This window comes from Microcaecilia unicolor, chromosome 1, assembly GCF_901765095.1.
Source record: "Microcaecilia unicolor chromosome 1, aMicUni1.1, whole genome shotgun sequence".
In the NCBI taxonomy this organism is placed as follows: domain Eukaryota; kingdom Metazoa; phylum Chordata; class Amphibia; order Gymnophiona; family Siphonopidae; genus Microcaecilia; species Microcaecilia unicolor.
The window spans coordinates 468,978,820-468,995,946 of record NC_044031.1 but is presented as its reverse complement, the minus strand read 5'-3'; the positions used below and the strand labels follow the sequence as shown (position 1 = coordinate 468,995,946).

The 17,127-nt window shown below is 39.9% G+C and overlaps 1 protein-coding gene across 2 annotated transcripts in view; it reads left to right on the top strand.

The window, feature by feature from the left end:
• TTC39C (tetratricopeptide repeat domain 39C) overlaps window positions 1–17,127 on the top strand; it is a 179,756-nt gene that overhangs the window by 155,255 nt on the left and 7,374 nt on the right. For both annotated transcript variants that reach the window (XM_030213619.1, XM_030213611.1), the window contains exon 13: window positions 7,237–7,275. In XM_030213619.1, coding sequence (XP_030069479.1) covers window positions 7,237–7,275 — 39 coding nt within the window. The remainder of the gene's footprint in view (window positions 1–7,236; window positions 7,276–17,127) is intronic.

Below are 17,127 nucleotides of genomic sequence, written 5' to 3'. Positions count from 1 at the left end.
CATTGTAGAAACGCTGTAATAGGTGTTTAAATACCTACATGGCATAAATGCACAGGAGGCGAGTCTTTTTCAATTGAAAGGAAGCTGTGGAATGAGAGGGCATAGGATGAGGTGAAAGAGGATAGACTGAGAAGTAACCTGAGGAAATACTTCTTCATGAAAAGGTAGTGGAGACGAAAACTGTGAGCAACAAAGGAAAGGAGTGAGGCGAGTCCAAAGAGGTTGTCAAAATGTAAAAGTCTGTATTGTAAAAATCAAAAAGGATGACCCGACACGGACGTATTTCGGCACAAAGGCATGCCTCAGGGGTCAAATAAATCTAGAAAATAAAAATAATTTAAAAACAAATCAAGAAACTTATGACATCATTAGTCTAAATTTAGTGATACATAAGCAACTTGTACATGAATAAAATTAAAATAATAATAAATAACTTATGATCCCACAAATAAAATTATTGCATGTATATCTTTTAAACCTAACACATTTAGTGCTACTGGTATAACTTTGTGTGTCATTTCAGTGATGCTCTTTCTAAAAAAAATGTAAAATTTGTAAAAACAGAAAAATGTAACTAGTGCTTATTAAATGTACCTGTATTGGATGAAAATTTTAGAGAAATATATAGAAAATATACTCATAGTACATCGGTATGGATGAGAGAAGATGGTTGATACATATATTATGGTTATGTAAAGTACCTGTCTGTGTAGAAAGTTGCTAAATCCTAATTATATAAAATGCTGTATCTTCCTAAAATAGGAAAGACGTGAAATTTTCAAAACAGCACAAAACAAAGGTGTGCAGTTTTAAAAAAAATACCCTTTTTGAAGGCCATATTAAAATAACGAAAGCAAAATGTATTAAAAAATGTGTGAAACGCCTAGTGAAATCTCAGTAGTGCTCCAACTATCTTTGAAATATGTTTTGTTGCAACACACACTAATAACATCATTGAAGAAAGGAACTTTTAATGTTCTCAAATGAGTGATACTACAGTATACAGAATACTTTTAAAATTCTTTTATTACTAAATTGTTGCAAACGTGAGGATTGGCGCCAAAATATTAAATGGATTGGGGCTTGTCATGCTCATCAAAGAGCACATAGCAAAGTGGCAGCAGTGCTCTAATGCTGTTTGAAGTATGCTGCGTTAAAGCACAAGTGTATAGCGTCATTATCCGAAAGAGATTCTTTGATAACATTGTCAAATAGGTAATTGAAACGGTCACTGAGTGGTGCTAAAGATTATAGCGCACTTTTGAAGTTTGTGATGCCTGAGTTAATGCAGACAAAATGAAAAATAAAAAACGAAAAAATAAATAATTCTAAACTGCTCAATGTAATTTTTTTTATAAAAAATATATACACAATGTGCTTTATGAGTAATGAAGTGTATCAACAAGTAATAATTAAAATGTACTCTTAGTAGGTTGTGTTCTGCTTGCTGAGTTTTATATCTTAACCTAAACAATGCTCTGTTGCTGATGTGATATGAGCAAAAAGAAATTGGCGCAAAACTGCTGGCTGTAGCGCTTAACAGATTGGTTACGGATAGTCGTATAGTGTTCTATAGCATGAATTTGCTGATTAAATATAAGGATATCTTACATTAATAAAAGTTTTGATAAAAGGATTTACAGTTTTGCTATGTGAATTCTGAGAAAAGAATTATCACTTTTTCTGTGCATATTGCTGTGTGTCCTAATGTAATATTAAAAAAAAGAAGTCCCGATTCTTGACCAAACAATCTACTCGCCTGTACGCTAAACAATGTCTCAGGTAAAAACACTCACACTCCGCATTCATGAAGCTGAAAAGTGACTTACCCCAAATGAGAAACAGCTCTGCAATGCAACAGTGCTTCACCGGAAAACCGGTGACATGATAGATGCAAATCATGGACGGCGGAGTATTTTGGATTTAAATATCTTACACTATGTAAGCATGATATTTATGTAGTAGATTATTCAAATGAATAGTGTGTAAATATATGCCTGCAGCATACTGATAGCATGCTTGGAACAATAATTGAAAAGTATTGCTATATATGCAATCGTTGGTTACACATAATAATAAAACGAACATTGTGCTCAATGTATAGAGAAAATTGAGAAAATTAAAATAAGTTAGAAATGCTAGGCATATAAAGAAAAACAGGATCAATATAGTCATCTTATTGTAAATTTACCCTATATAAAGTTGGGTTATGTATGGTGATAGACCTGGAACATAACATGAAACCATAAAGAACAGGAAATAGTGATGATTGGAACAAGCTATTCGTAGTGAACAATACTTGTTAGATATCTAATGCAGTGAAAAATGAAATATGCATTTCTAAATGCATGAAAAGAACCTTATGGGTAAAGAGTAACCACAGATGAGCTTTTCAATAAAACTGTATCTGAATTCAAGAGAGCTTGGGACAAGTACATAGGATCTCTAAGAGAATGATAGGGAGAGTACATGGCATGAATGGGCAGACTGGATAGGCCATATGGTTTTTATCTGCCTTCGTGTTTCTGTGTTTGCAGATAACAAAATCTACTACAGATTAGGCATACTTGAGGTGCTTACAATAAGCATCCAGAGGGTGTATGGTAGGAGCCTATCCTATTAAGGAAGATAGATACCTACTTTCATTTACAGAACAGTAGTGTAATTGGGTATTAACAGGCCTAACATTTTGGCATGAGCACATAAGCCACAGTTAAGCAATATGTGCAGAATAGCACTTAGGTGGAGTGCTGGTATATACATGTATAAATGAGCACATTTGTGATCTTGGGCAAGTCACTTAACCCTCCATTGCCTCAGGTACAAACTTAGATTGTGAGCCCTCCTGGGACAGAGAAATTATCCAGTGTACCTGAATGTAACTCACCTTGAGCTACTACTGAAAAAGGTGTGAGTAAAATCTAAAAAATAAATAAAATAAATATGTGCCTATATGGTAGTATTCTAAACATCCCAATAAATAAAAATTAATACAATTGTGTACAAACATGAACATAAATGTTAGTCTCTAAGTTATAGAATTGAGAGTAATTTTAGAACTCGTTGCCTAGGTTGGCAGGTAAAGTAGGCACCTATACTAAGCCTATTTTATAAAAATACATAGCATCTTAGTGTCTTTTATCAAAATGCCCCGAAAAGCAGCTGAAATCACTGCTAAAATGCAGCCACACTTATTTACATGTGTTTGGAAGCTGGTGTAAATGTATGTGGTTGAAGTGTTCGCTTAGGTGCGTATTTTATAACCCATGTGTGTACTTTGTGATTCTGTCTGCACTGTGCCTAAACAACAGTTATGAACTCCTCTCGGTTGCATCCAGTACATGTTGGGGGTTAATATTTTGTATTTGTATGTTTATCACTTTTTTGCAATTAGGATAGTGGAGAGTTAAATACTCTCTTGAACCAGGAAGAGCGTTACGTAAGAGTAGATTAATTTATTAAATTGTACATATGATAAAGCCTTTATAAAATTAGCCCCACCAAGACTATAGATAAAGATAAAAGATGACTTTAAAAATCTGGAAGATTTTTATTGAAATTTTAACAGTAATAAATCCTCATTAACAAAGTGGATTATCAAACAATAGCAGCATCATAACAAAACCTGGAAGAATTTTCAAGGTTTAGTGACTGGTCTAACAAGGTAAAAGAAAATGTGTATTAGGGGCACAGAAATCCAAGCAATAAAATACCATTTTGGATAGAACTAACAGGTTCCAAAGAGAAGGGAGACCAGGAGTCATCTCTAATGACTGCAGGGTAGCAAAAGCAGTGCAGCAAAGCAACTATGTCATATCTTAAAAAAAAGATAAAAAGGCACCTATTTTATAAAGGCAAAATGTGTCTATATGCCTTTATAAAATAGACTTTCAGAGCCAACCTCTGTAGTGCACAAATTTATACAGCTGCTTCACAGAAAAGGGAATGCTTGTGTGGTTGCATAAAATGTGCACTCTCTTTCGGCATGTGTACTTTTTATGCTTATGTATCTACATACAGTTTAAGAACCCACGGACTTTCCACATGGAAAAAGGTTCATAAAATTATCTGCTTAAAGAGTTGAAAGTACAGTCTCTACAAAAGTGGTTCTCAACTTTTTCTTTTATGTTGAGACTAGCCGTTAAGCCCATTAAAACGGGCGCGTATTGGAATGTTTTTTTTCCCAAGGCCCCCCTCCCGTTGCAGCTGCAAGGCCCCCTGCCATCCTTCTTCCCTGCCAGCTCCAAGGACCCCTCTGTCCCTCCATCCCAGCTCCAAGGCTCCAGTCCTCCCCCCTTCCCAGCTGCAAGGCCCCCTGCCCACCCTCCCTCCCTCCCAGTTCCAAGGCCCCAGGCCCTCCCCCCAGCTCCCAAGGCCCCCTTCCCTCCCTCCCAGTTCCAAGGCCCCCTGCTCTCCCTCACAACTGTAAGGGGCCCCATTCCCTCACAACTGTAAGGGGCCCCCTGCCCGCCCTCCCTCCCTCCCAGTTCCAAGGCCCCCCCCCGTGCCTTCTTCCCAGCCAGCTGGAAGGCCCCCTTCAGTCCAGCCCTCCCAGCTCCAAGGCCCCCCCTCTCCTTCTGAGACCTCCCATGTCCCCCCCCCCCCCAAGGTAGCCGCTACCGCCCCCCCTTCACCCGGCCCGGGTCCTCTCTTCGTTATTCAACTTACAGCAGCGCCAAAACAGCAGCAAGCAGCAGCTCCCGTTGGCCTTCCTTCACTGCCTGTGCCTCGCCCTCGTGTGACGTCACGTCGGTGAGGGCGGGGCACAGGCAGGGAAGGAAGGCCGACGGGAGCTGAAGCTGAGCTGCTTGCTGCTGTTTTCGGCGCTGCTGTAAGTTGAATAACGAAGAGAGGGCCCGTGCCGGGTGAAGGGGGGGGTGGTGGCGACTCCGGGGGCGGGGTGGGGGCGGTAGCGGCTACCTTTGGGGGGGGGGAGCGGTAGCGACGTCAGCGGTTCCCTCCCTCCACTTCCGCGCAGTTTCCCTCTCTGTCCCGCCCCCCTCCCCTCGTCATCACGTCTTGACGCGGGGGCGGGACAGAGAGGGAAGTCTCTACTGCGCATTTGCAAGTGAGTACGGTCACTTGCCTTTTATATGTTTGATACAACTGACTGACAGTGCTCACATATGTGGCACGCTGTATACATGGACTGCCATAGACCTTTGATCTGCCACAGTATGTCAGTTCTTATGAATGAAATGTAAGCATGCTCTGCATCCACAAAACCCCAACAGCAAGTGCAGATCAGAACTAGCACATTTTATCCATGGAAGTTACCATACAAAACGTATACTGTGTGTGTGTGTGTACACACACACACACACAGTCTCACTATAATCCTGAATAAATTTGCAATAAACCTACACTCACGCCAGCCACTTCATCTAAACTATGTCTCTACCACCTGTTGATTATCCTCATGATACACACAGATGCCATTTTGCTTTAAATATAAACAGTTGCTGTAGTTTTCATTGAAGAGGATCTGATCCGTATTAAAAATTTATATCTGGAGAAAGGAAAAAGGTTATGGTTCTCATAGACTGGAGCAAGAGTTTCCAGAAAGAGGTGGAAGAAGGTAAGTGTAGAATGTTTTGAAGAAATTGAGAGAAATGGGCTTCATGACCAGGTAGTGAAGTGACATTTAGATGAGGTGGCCAGCATGAGTGTAGGCTTATTGCACATTTATTCAGGATGAAATATCCCAAAATTTTATTGAAATTGGTCAAATTTTGACAGTTACGCAGAAAACAAGCTTTGTATAGTTTTTTTTTAACAGTTTGTCATCTGAGTTATAGCAACATAAATCTCTCCAATACCAAGCACGTTGTGAAATAATACATGTAGCAATCCTACCATACAATAGTAGCATTAATCCTATGATTCAAACAGCAAGAACACTATTGAGTAGGCAGCACTGCAAAAATTACACTGGGCCCTAAAACATACCTAAAACAGAACAAGTGGGACTGCTACAGAGTTCTACACAGAAACTACACGCAAGCAGAATATCACACCTCGGTCATACACAAGCCACAGACAAACCTTCACCAAATACAGAACAAGGGATCACTAATTAGAAATGGAAGTTGAACTGTGAACCCCAAGACGTTAAACTATGCATGTACTACAAAATGGGGCAAATAAAAACACACACACTTCCACTCTCTCACTCTTCAGACTTCCATTTATATTTCATTTACCTGTCAATTTTTGATCTCCTCTCACCTCCTAGTTCTTCCATCCTATCTCACTCCTCCTCTGGCCTATTCCCTTCTCTTTTACCCACTCCCCATTACTACATTTCTACCCTGTTCACTCACCATCCTCCTCTCATTCCTCTCCTTGACAAACCCCCATGGCCTCTTCCACAGAGTTCCACCATGCCCAGCATCTCTTGTCCCACTTTTCTCTCCTCCCACGTTTGTAGACAGCATCTCTCTGTCCCCCTCCTTCCCCTCAACCCTTATGGTCCAACATTTCCCTGTCCTACCCCCTTCTTTCCCCTCCTTCCCTATTGTCCAGCATTTCCCTGTCCCCTCTCCCTTTCCTCTCTTTTGGTCCAGCAACTCCATTAACTTCTCTCTCCCCTCCCCAGTAGGGCAGTGGTACAGAGGGGAGAATGGCAGCAGAAATACAACTTTGGCCGCAGGAAATGCAGCTTCACTAACCCCAATGCTGTGCTGTTTTCCTGGGTTGTGTCAGCAGCAAACTGTGTTTATCAGGCTTTCAGTTCTGGTGGCTCTGCACACTGGAAGTGAAAGCCTACTAAACGTGGTTTGCTGCAGAGAACCCCAGGAAGGAGAGTGGCATTGGGTTTTGTGTAGCTGCACCTCCTGCAGCTGGGCTTGGTTTCCTGTTGCCGCTCTCCCTGCTGCAGCTGTCTGTGGTGGCCCTGTGACACACAGTGGAGAACCACTTCTCTAGAATTAAAAAAAAAAAAAAGGGAAAAGAGAAGATATGATGCACACGTTCAAATATCAAGCATGCTTCAGTATAGTTCCAGAAAGTAGCATTATCCATAGAATGAAGTGTAGAACAATGCAGAATTCAAACATGCGTGGAATAGAGACAGATGGACCTCCGTGGCATGGAGCCGCATAAGACCATAGATCAAAGAACACCTGTGACAGCACAATAGATTGGGCCAAGTGGTGGACCCATGTTCCTTTTCTGCTGTTGTCTGTATTCCTGCATCTAAATGGATTTAATTTGCCTCAATTTTTAATTTTTCAGACTGTCGGGAGAGGCAAGGCTTTATTATTCCAGGCAAAGGTAAATATAAGTTTTGTTTCAGAACAGAAGTTGTATATACTGGTGCATGTGTGATTAATCAATCTTGAATAAAGGGCTTGACGAAACTGCTAGTATTTTTATAATACACGGAGATGTAAAAGATACAGCATATAAAATTAGACACCTTTATTTTTTGGTGTTTTTTGTTTTTCATTATTTTTAGCTTACTTTCTGTACAGATGAAAGCTTATAAGATCACTTCGGGGCCCTTTTGCCAAAGTATGCTAAACATGAACACACTAATTCTATATATGGCACTCAAAATTGCATGCGTAAGTATGGGTTTGTACCCATTTGTGCAATTTAATTAATGAACCAATTATCACCAATAATTGGGTGCTAATAAATTATCAGCACTAATTGGCATTAATTAACATTTGCATGCACATCTTTAGGCCCTGGGATCTACACATAAATGTTATGCACTGATTTGAAAAGAGGGTGCATCCATGGGAGAGGGGTATGGGTGGATCAGGAAGTTCCTGGAATTTACACCCAGTTTTATAGAATAAGGGAGATCTCTGCCTAATTTAGGCATTAGACTTCATACCAGGTTTTACTTGGTGTAAATTCAGGTGCCCAAAATTGGGTGCGAATCCTGACGCCAAACGCTATTCTAGAAACGGCACCCAACTCTGAGTACCATTTATGGAATAGCGCATAGTGCTAATTTTTATTGGCTCCCAAATTAATAGAATTGAGTGTTTAATACGTGGGCTAGTGCACAAGCGCGGTAATGGGTTTTGCAATATTTCTACTGTTACCGCATACTAAATCACTCCTCATAAGGCTCTTCATCTCGGTTCACCTTCCTATCTTTCCTCCTTAGTCATTCCTCCTAAGTTGCTCACTTAATTCTTTGGACGCTAACCGTCTGATTCTTCCTTCATCTCTTGCTGCTCATTACAAATCCCCATGCTCCTCTGCTTTTTTCTTTCTTGCACTTAAAACTTGGAACGACCTTTCATCACCAATAAGAGCTGAGTCTTTCCTAAATTCAAAAGCCTTCTCAAAACTTTTTCAACTAGCTTTTAGTTTTGAAGTTTCACTGCCCTGAAGAGCTTGGCATACTATGTATCTTTTTGCATGCATCTGTGCTTTTGACCCTGCTGCCCTCATATTCGGCATCACAAACCCCTCCCATAGCTTATGCCAAACCCTTGTGTGAATGTATACTGTCCTGTCAATAATGGCATTCCTTTTCGTTTTTATTATTATATGTTTTTAATTTTGTTAACCACTTTGACCAACTTTGTTGTATTGGCGGTATATCAAATTTTAAATAAACTGTGAGTGCATTTTGTGTCTGAAGCATTCACTAGATGAGGCGTGGATGGTGAATGGGCATGGAAGGCTTATTGCAGGTAGCATAGGCACATACCACATGCTGTCACTTCTGCTTTTAATGCATGTCCACTTAGCGCCTCTTAAATAGGCATTAAATGCATCTGCGCTAACTTCATCCAGGTACTGTATTAATGGAGATGACAATGCGGGGACAGTACAGGGACTTGCTGGGCACACCCCCAATAGTTGCCATGTTAAATTTGCAGCTACTGCACATAAAATTGCCTTGTTAAGCCACGGTTAACTGCTAAATCTAACGCACTGTTGTAAAAGGGCCCCTATGTCTGTATGTTTGTGTATGTCCACGATTTCTCTCCTCCACTTCTCTTTCACTCAGTGGTAACCGTGTGTTGTGTTCTAGTCATACCAAATTTCCAATACACCTCATGAGGTCTGTGGGGATCTGGTCCTGGAAAGAAGGCTTCAGTAATTCTGCCTGTAACTTTTGAATCTGAAGTCAGCAGAGAGGGAAATAATAATGTTTTTCATTCAGAACAGTTGTGCATCCTGCTGATACTACATGTAAACTAAAAGCTTATTAGGTTTGATTTTGCCATTGTTGGTGTGTAGCTGAATATTGTTTTGAATATTGTAAGTATCAGCAGATTCAACAGTTTTGTGTATTCATATCCCAAATGTAGATCTTATAAAATGAATCGAATATCAGCCCTTTTTTTTTTACTTTTATTTTTGAATTCAGAATCATCATGATCATCTCAAGTATAGCATACTATATTCAGAATACGAAGTCCCTCATGCCACTCTTTTTTTTAATGAAATCTGTTACCCTTCCCAACAACTAGAAGAAATTTCAGATGACTTATGGTGCAGAAATAGTAACAAAAGCAAAGAGAGATGTGCCCCTGCTGGTATAAGAGTCATGTTGAAGTGTGGGCATGAAGATAGTGTTCCACAGCTAACTAGCAATCCTGTATCAGCCTGGCATATTGTCTGGGGAAGGGTGTTGTAAAGTGGCAAACCAGGAGGAGAAAAGATCAAAGAAGCAAAGAAAGATATTTAGTTGTACAGAACTGTGATGTTTTGACACTCTAATAGCTGAATGAAGCTTTTAAATATAAACTAGTAGATGCCTGCAAATCATTTGCAGAAGCATGAGGATTTTTATATCACATTCCTTATTTATTTCTGACATTTATACCCTCATTATCCCAGCAACCTGAGTTCAGTGTGGCTAACAATACAGTGAAATCACATCATACAGAACACAGTGAACGTATCACAAGACTATAATACATAATACATTGCAATAGAAAGAGAAAGTAAAAAAAATATACAAAACAAGATTCAGTAACCAAAAATTAACTAGGCAGGCAGATCAGTATCCACATCTAAAATTTTTCCAAAGAGCAAAGTTTTTTTTTTAATCCAGTAGTTTTATTGAGAAATTTTTAACATAAACATCAATAAGGCATTTTGCTTAGCTGTACATACAACATCATAGCCCTCAACCCTTCCCCCCCCCCCCCCCCCCCCCCATACCCACCCTCTCCCTGATTACTCAGAGTAAGAAGCACATGGTCATTGATAGTCCAAGTCCAGTGTTCATTTAAATGGGATCCAACCAGCATAGACAGCACTTATAACCTCGGGACCAAAGAGCAAATTTTTAAACATTTTATGGAATATCATGAATCACACTGACCCCTAATTGACTTTGGCAAGGAGTTCCAGCATTTTGTGCCCTGATAAACAAATCCCACTGCAAGACGTGATTTGTAAACAATTTTCTTACAACTTGGATAGTGAAGCACTACATAATCTCTAGACACAAGAAGAGCATTACGTGGTGGAAAATCCACAAGAGATAATATATAGTCAGGGGCAATGCCATACAATATTTGGTAGATAAGTGCACAAAGTTTAAAAAGTACCCTTGCCTTTTTTGGGAGCCAGTGTAGCTTAGATAGCAGCAGAGATACCCTCTCAAAACGTGAAACTATACAGACAAGCCGAGCTGTGATGTTTTGGACAGTTTGGTGTTTTCTTAACAGCAGTTCCCTGCAATCAGCATAGATAGAATTGCAGTGGTCTAATTGTGAGAAAATGAGTGTCTGCACTAAAAGTCTGAAGGTCACAGCAGGGAAGAAGGATTTAATTCTCAGTTTCCATAAGGTTTTAAAGGATTTGGACACAATATTGGATGCTGTGGCTCAAAAGTTAGGTGACGATCAATAAGCAGTGTGGTCAGTCGTAAAGGTGTATGATCAAAAGGATTATTGAGGACAAGGAGTTTTGTTTTGTCCGTATTCCATTTTAATTTGAAATCAGATGCCCAAGATGCCATCAGGTCTAAACCTGGTTTAACCACTAACAGAATTTCTTGAAAGTCTCATGTAAAAGGGTTGTAAATTGTGACATCATCTGCTTAAATAAAAGAATGGAATCTTTGTGCCTCCAACAACCTACCTAAAGGTGCCATCATGACATAAAATGGGAGACAGAGGAGAACCCTGAAGTACACCACAGTAGGGAGTCCAAGGGAATGAGAGAGAACCAGACAATTGTACCTAATAATAGGACCTAGCCATTAGGAAATCCTGGAACCACTTAAGGACATCACTACAGATTCCAAAGTGACCTGCAAATGAAGTAGTATGACAGCTACATCGGAAGCACTCGACATGTCAAACTGTTAACACTAGAACCCTTCTCCCTAAGGTAATTTCCTCAAATTTGCCACAAGAGTAGCTAAAACAGTTTCAGTAGTGTAACATTTTCTGAATCCTGATTGTGAGCTGTGTAAAGGGAAAAGGTAGAACCAACTGCACCATTCACTCTTGTCTCTTAATATAATTCCCAACCCTGTCTCTGGTATTTAAAAATGCTACAACCACATACTGTACAAACCAGAGCAATTACTTAGAGATCTATGAGAAGACTGACTTTGAAGAATCTAAGACAAATACCCTAAAAACCTTATGTGAATCTTTTGTTAAAAGATTTGTAAAGTGAAGGAGAGATTCTCAGAGTGTCAACTCACCCAAACGGAGCAGCACCCAAAGGTAAATGTCTGCTCCTAAGGCTGAACAAGTTTCTCGATCATCGAAAGTCTCCCAAATATTTCCAATACAGCGCGAGCAAACTAAACCAGTGCTCCCAAACACACTGTGACAAAAATCACAAAAAATAATATATAAATTATAACTTCAAAGTCTATCTACTCATATTCTCAATGAAACCTCACTCATAGAAAAGATCACAACTCTTACAAGGTCCTAAGCCGTCTAACAATTATCACTCACACTACACACAGACTGTAAATCTTTTTCAAAAACCAGCACTCTATCACTCTAAAGCTATTTTCTTGTGTGTGTGTGTGTGTGTGTGTGTATATATATATATATATATATATATATAAAGTGCATGTCATATGTATGCATTTCTGTTCTAGCATGTATCATACGCTAGTCTACATGCATACAAATTTCCTAAACAATTCCATATATATACACTTCTGCAACAGAGCTGGTATATATTTCAAAACTATGATATTTCAAATCTAAACTTCTTAACAGACAATTGACAAAAATAATAAAGGCGCACTTATCTCAGTGCCCTGGGTGTGTGCACCGCACCCGAAAGGCGTAACGTCTCTCAACTTTTTCAGTTTTAATCTGTAGTACCCAGCCAGCTGTTCCGAACTGTCTTCTATAGCTGGAGCATCACGAGTTCAACACTGCAGGGTTTCGAAAAATCTTCATCAGGAACTCGGAATGTATTTTCTGAAATCAAAATACAAAGAAGCGTCAATAGATTTTTGCACTATTAGTTTTGATGAACAATAAAATTTTTCAACTTCTTTTAGTGCAAGTGAGAAATTAAGTTGAAATGTATTCAATTTGTTGTCTATATGTTTGGAGGAATTCTTTTCTATGGGGAGACTCTTTGCATGCTCTTTCTGCTTTAGATATTTATCAAAATCAAATTCATCATCAGTTGATGTTAGAGCTGCAATGTCTTCAGCCTCCTCAAACTTTTTCCTCCTGATATTCCTGCAACTCATTCGTCCTAACTGCGACCTCACACAGAGCATCTTTCCCTTTAGTCAGCTGTTCAGTCCGGTGCATTGGGTCTACATAAACGACTGCCAAAAGAATCTTATTTTCTATTAATTGTGTCTCTTTGTTTCATTGAAGCAGAAATGCCATCTGCAATTAATCCTCCTTTTTGGGACAGATGAAATATCAGGTTCTTCCACTCCAGAAATACACCTGGAATTAAATCCTCAGCTTGAAATTTTTTAGTCACTAAATGAGTGACAAAGCAATTTTCCAATTCTGTCACCTGAGTACACTGACTTCCACTTACCATCACTTGAAGGTTGGCCAGATCCACAAGAAAGAATTTCAGATCAAGGAAGAGCTCAATCATTAGGTACTGCCCCAGCGTGTGGCTTGATCAATAATTACCCCTTTTCTGACTCGTCTCTTCAAAATGGAATCAACTTTAGGTGTTCTGAAAGCAATAACTACTTTCCTAACCTTGCCAATCAGAGCAGCAGCATGTCCTTCTTGCAGACTCTCTTATTAATGGAATTCACTTGGAGGAAGAAAAAGCGAGTAGTGGACTGCCTCAAGGATCGGTGCCGAAGGGTTAGAAGGTCATGTTTGCCTTTTTGCGGATGATACCAAGATTTGTAACAGAGTGGACACCCCGGCGGGAGAGGAAAACATAAAAAAGGATCTGCAAAAGTTAGAATGGTCTAATGCTTGTCAATTAAAATTCAATGCAGAGAAGTGCAGAGTGATGCACTTAGGGAGTAGAAATCCAAGGGAGATGTATGTGTTAGGCAGTGAGAGGCTGATGTGCACGTACAGGGTGAGGGACTTGGGATGATGGTGTCTGAGGATCTGGAGGCAGCGAAGTGGTTTGACAGGGTGGTGGCCGTAGCCATAGGGATGCTGGGCTGTATGGAGAGAGGTGTGGCCAGTCGAGAAGGGGGGTATTGGTACCCCTTTGCAGGTCGTTGGTGGTGCCCTACTTGGAGTATTGTGTTCAGTTTTGGAGGCCATATCTTGCTAGGGATGTGGGAAGACTTGAAGCGGTCCAGAGGAAGGTGACAAAGGTGATACCGGGCTTGCACCAAAAGACATGTGACAGGAGACTGGAGGACCTGAATATGTGTGCCCTGGAGGGGAGGAAGGAAGGGGGAGATGCAGACATTTAAATGCTTGAAAAGTATTGATATAGAAGCAAATATTTTCCAGAGAGGGGAAGATGGTGGAACTGGAGGACATGAATTGAGGTTGCGGGGTGGTGGACTTAGGAGTAATGTCAGAAAATTATTTTTCATGGAGGGAGTGGCTGATACCTGGAGTGCCCTCCAGAGTGAGGTGGTGGAGAAAAAAAACCTGTGGCGGAATTCAAAAAGGCATGGGATGAACATAGAGGATCTTTAATTAGAAAATGAATGGAATAAAAAAAACTTAAAGGATTTCATATGTGTTTGCATGTCAAATGGTGCTTAGATGACAACTGACTATATCAACTATAGCTGGTACTGGGCTGGCTTGTATGGTCCGAGTCCTACCTATAGCAATCCAGTTTAGGATGGACTGTAGAGAGCTTCGACAAGAACTCCCAGTAATTTGGAGCGTGAGGTCAGTGCCAGGCAGGCTTTTACGGTCTGTGTCCCGCAAATGACAAGACAGATTCGGATAGGCTGGAGTGGGCTTTGATGACTACTCCAGTAGTTGGAACATAATGACAGTCGGAAAGACCTCTACAGTCTATGCCCTAGAAACAACAAAGAAAGACCATGATCAAGTATATAATATCACGTTCATTGTTGATTTAATCTTGAATTGAGAATGAATGTGACTGTTGGGCAGACTGGATGGACCATTCAGGTCTTTATCTGTTGTCACTTACTATGTTATTGCCAGCTGCAGTGTGTGCACAACACAGGACATGTGGTGAATTTGAGAGAGTTTTGAGGCAGCTATAACAAGATCATCTAAAAGGTTATTATTTTGTAGTTGTTCTATAGCAACTTCAGCTTGTTCCTTGGTTGCAGGAGCGTATTCTTCAATTTCGAACATTCCTGTATCTTTGAAGTGTTCTTCTAGCTGTTGATCACTTTCATTGTCTACATTCCTGTATCTTTGAAGTGTTCTTCTAGCTGTTGATCACTTTCATTGTCTACATTCCTGTATCTTTGAAGTGTTCTTCTAGCTGTTGATCACTTTCATTGTCTGCATTCGTTATTTAATTTTACTTAGTATGTGTGAAGCATTGTCAGTTACAATACATAGAACTTGTTCTTTTTTTTTTTTTAAGTTCATAATCTTACAGAACCTTTTCCACCAAGGATGGGAGAAACTTTTTGGTGTGAATGAGTTTCATTGTCTTTTATTGCCAGTGTCTTGGTAACTATTTAATTCTTGTTGCAAACCAATTGGATATAGATGGACAAATAGTTTAATCTGTGGCATGTGCTTGCATCCATTTGAAGAAATACAAAGTGCCCCTTGAAAGTTTTTTTAAGTTCTTCTTTTGGTTAAGGGCTTCTTCACACACCATTGTTCTAGCACTGACTCTTTCCAGAGAAATGCCAAGTTTGTGGGCCATTTCTCCATTCAGACCTATAAAAGCTGGTCATGAAAATAATGATAGAGGCACACTGTCCTTTACAACAAGTTGTTTGTTTTTTTTTAATGTGTCTGCCATCACTGTTACAGTAACTTTGTCACTGACAAAATATCTTGTAACTGATACCTGTGAAGTTTTCTGGTTCTTTGCCTGGCTAAGGAGTACTGGGCATTGGTTCCTTACTTTTGCTGTCATCTTTCTCACTCTCTGCTTTGAGTACTTCTGGATGAAAGCGCTGTAAATATCTGTTGAGATTGGAAGCTGTTGTAGGAGCATTATCACTGCCTGAATATGTGCTGATCTTGGCCTCACAGCGTCTGGGTCCTGTCTCATACACTGACACACAAGTATTTTCCATCTTGAGTTATGGGGAAATTCTCAAATACAGCTGACTTCACGGGAAACTTCTTTGTCATTATGAATTTAAATTTAAAAAAAAATTCCATGCTGCAGAGGAAGGCAGGAAGGAAAGTGTCTGTATCCTACCTGCTGCCCCTTGTCAACTGAAGAAGCTAATGACTGACTGAGATAGGTGATGGTCTTACCAGCCAGCAACCAAGCAAGCAGAGAGCATGTCACATTGGGTTGGTGAATTCATATTGATCAATGGCCCTGGAAAAAGTGAAGTGATATTAGGCTTTAATAGGTCAAAAATGTATAAGTATAAAATGATACAACATTTATAATATATGGTTAAATTTAAGTTTTTATTTTGAAGATGGAGTCTGTACATTGTGACCGAGGGCTTGCAGACTCTTCAGGAAACTGTAGCAGTTGGAACAGCGCTGAGGGATTCATTTCAAGTCCCCCAGCCAAGTGGGGGATTGATGGAAGGGAAGGACATTTCCAGCTGTAATTAAATTTGCTGACAACACAAAGTTATTCAAAGTTGTTAATTCGCAAGAGGATTGTGAAAAATTACAAGAGGACCTTACGAGACTGGGCATCCAAAAGGCAGACGATGTTTAATGTGAGCAAGAGTAAAGTGATGCATGTGGGAAGGAGGAGCCCGAATTATAGCTACTAATGCAAGGTTCCATATTAGGAGTCACCAACCAGGAAAGGGATCTAGGTGGCAGTGTTGATGATACGTTGAAACCCTCTGCTCAGTGTATGGCGACCGCACCTCGAATATTATGTGTAGTTCTGGTTACCACATCTCAAAAAAGATATAATGGAATTAGAATAGGTACAGAGAAGGACAACAAAAATGATAAAGGGGATGGGATGACTTCCCTATGAGGAAAGGCTATAGTGGCTAGAGCTCTTCAGCTTGGAGAAGAGACGGCTGAGTGGAGCTATGATAGATGTCTATAAAATAATGAATGGAATGGGTAGATGTGAATCGCTTTGCTTACTCTTTCCAAAAATACTAGGATTAGGGGGCACACAATGAAGCTATAAAGTAGTAAATTTTAAAATGAATCGGAGAAAATATTTCTTCACTCAACATGTAATTAAACTCTGGAATTCGTTACCAGAGAATGTAGTAAAAACAGCTTGGCGGGGTTTAAAAACATTTGGATAGCTTCCTAAAAGACAAGTCCATAAGCCATTATTAAAATGGACTTGGGGAACATTCCCTGCTTATTTCTAGGATATGTCAAAAAATGGATGGCAATGTTCCACCTATATAGAGTAGATCATACACAACCAACTAGTGGTAGAACATATAATACTCTGTGCTATGTAATTTCTAATTTGTGAGGGGAAGTCTCATACAGTCACTTAGGCACTTTTTATCACCGGAATGGTGAGCCTGTACTTTGTGACTATTTATAATCGTTGACTGCACCCAGCCTCCCGTAGTGCAAAATTATCATTCAAAAAAGTGTCCAGAGCTGTGCCCTTAATGCTTTATGTCTTTACTAG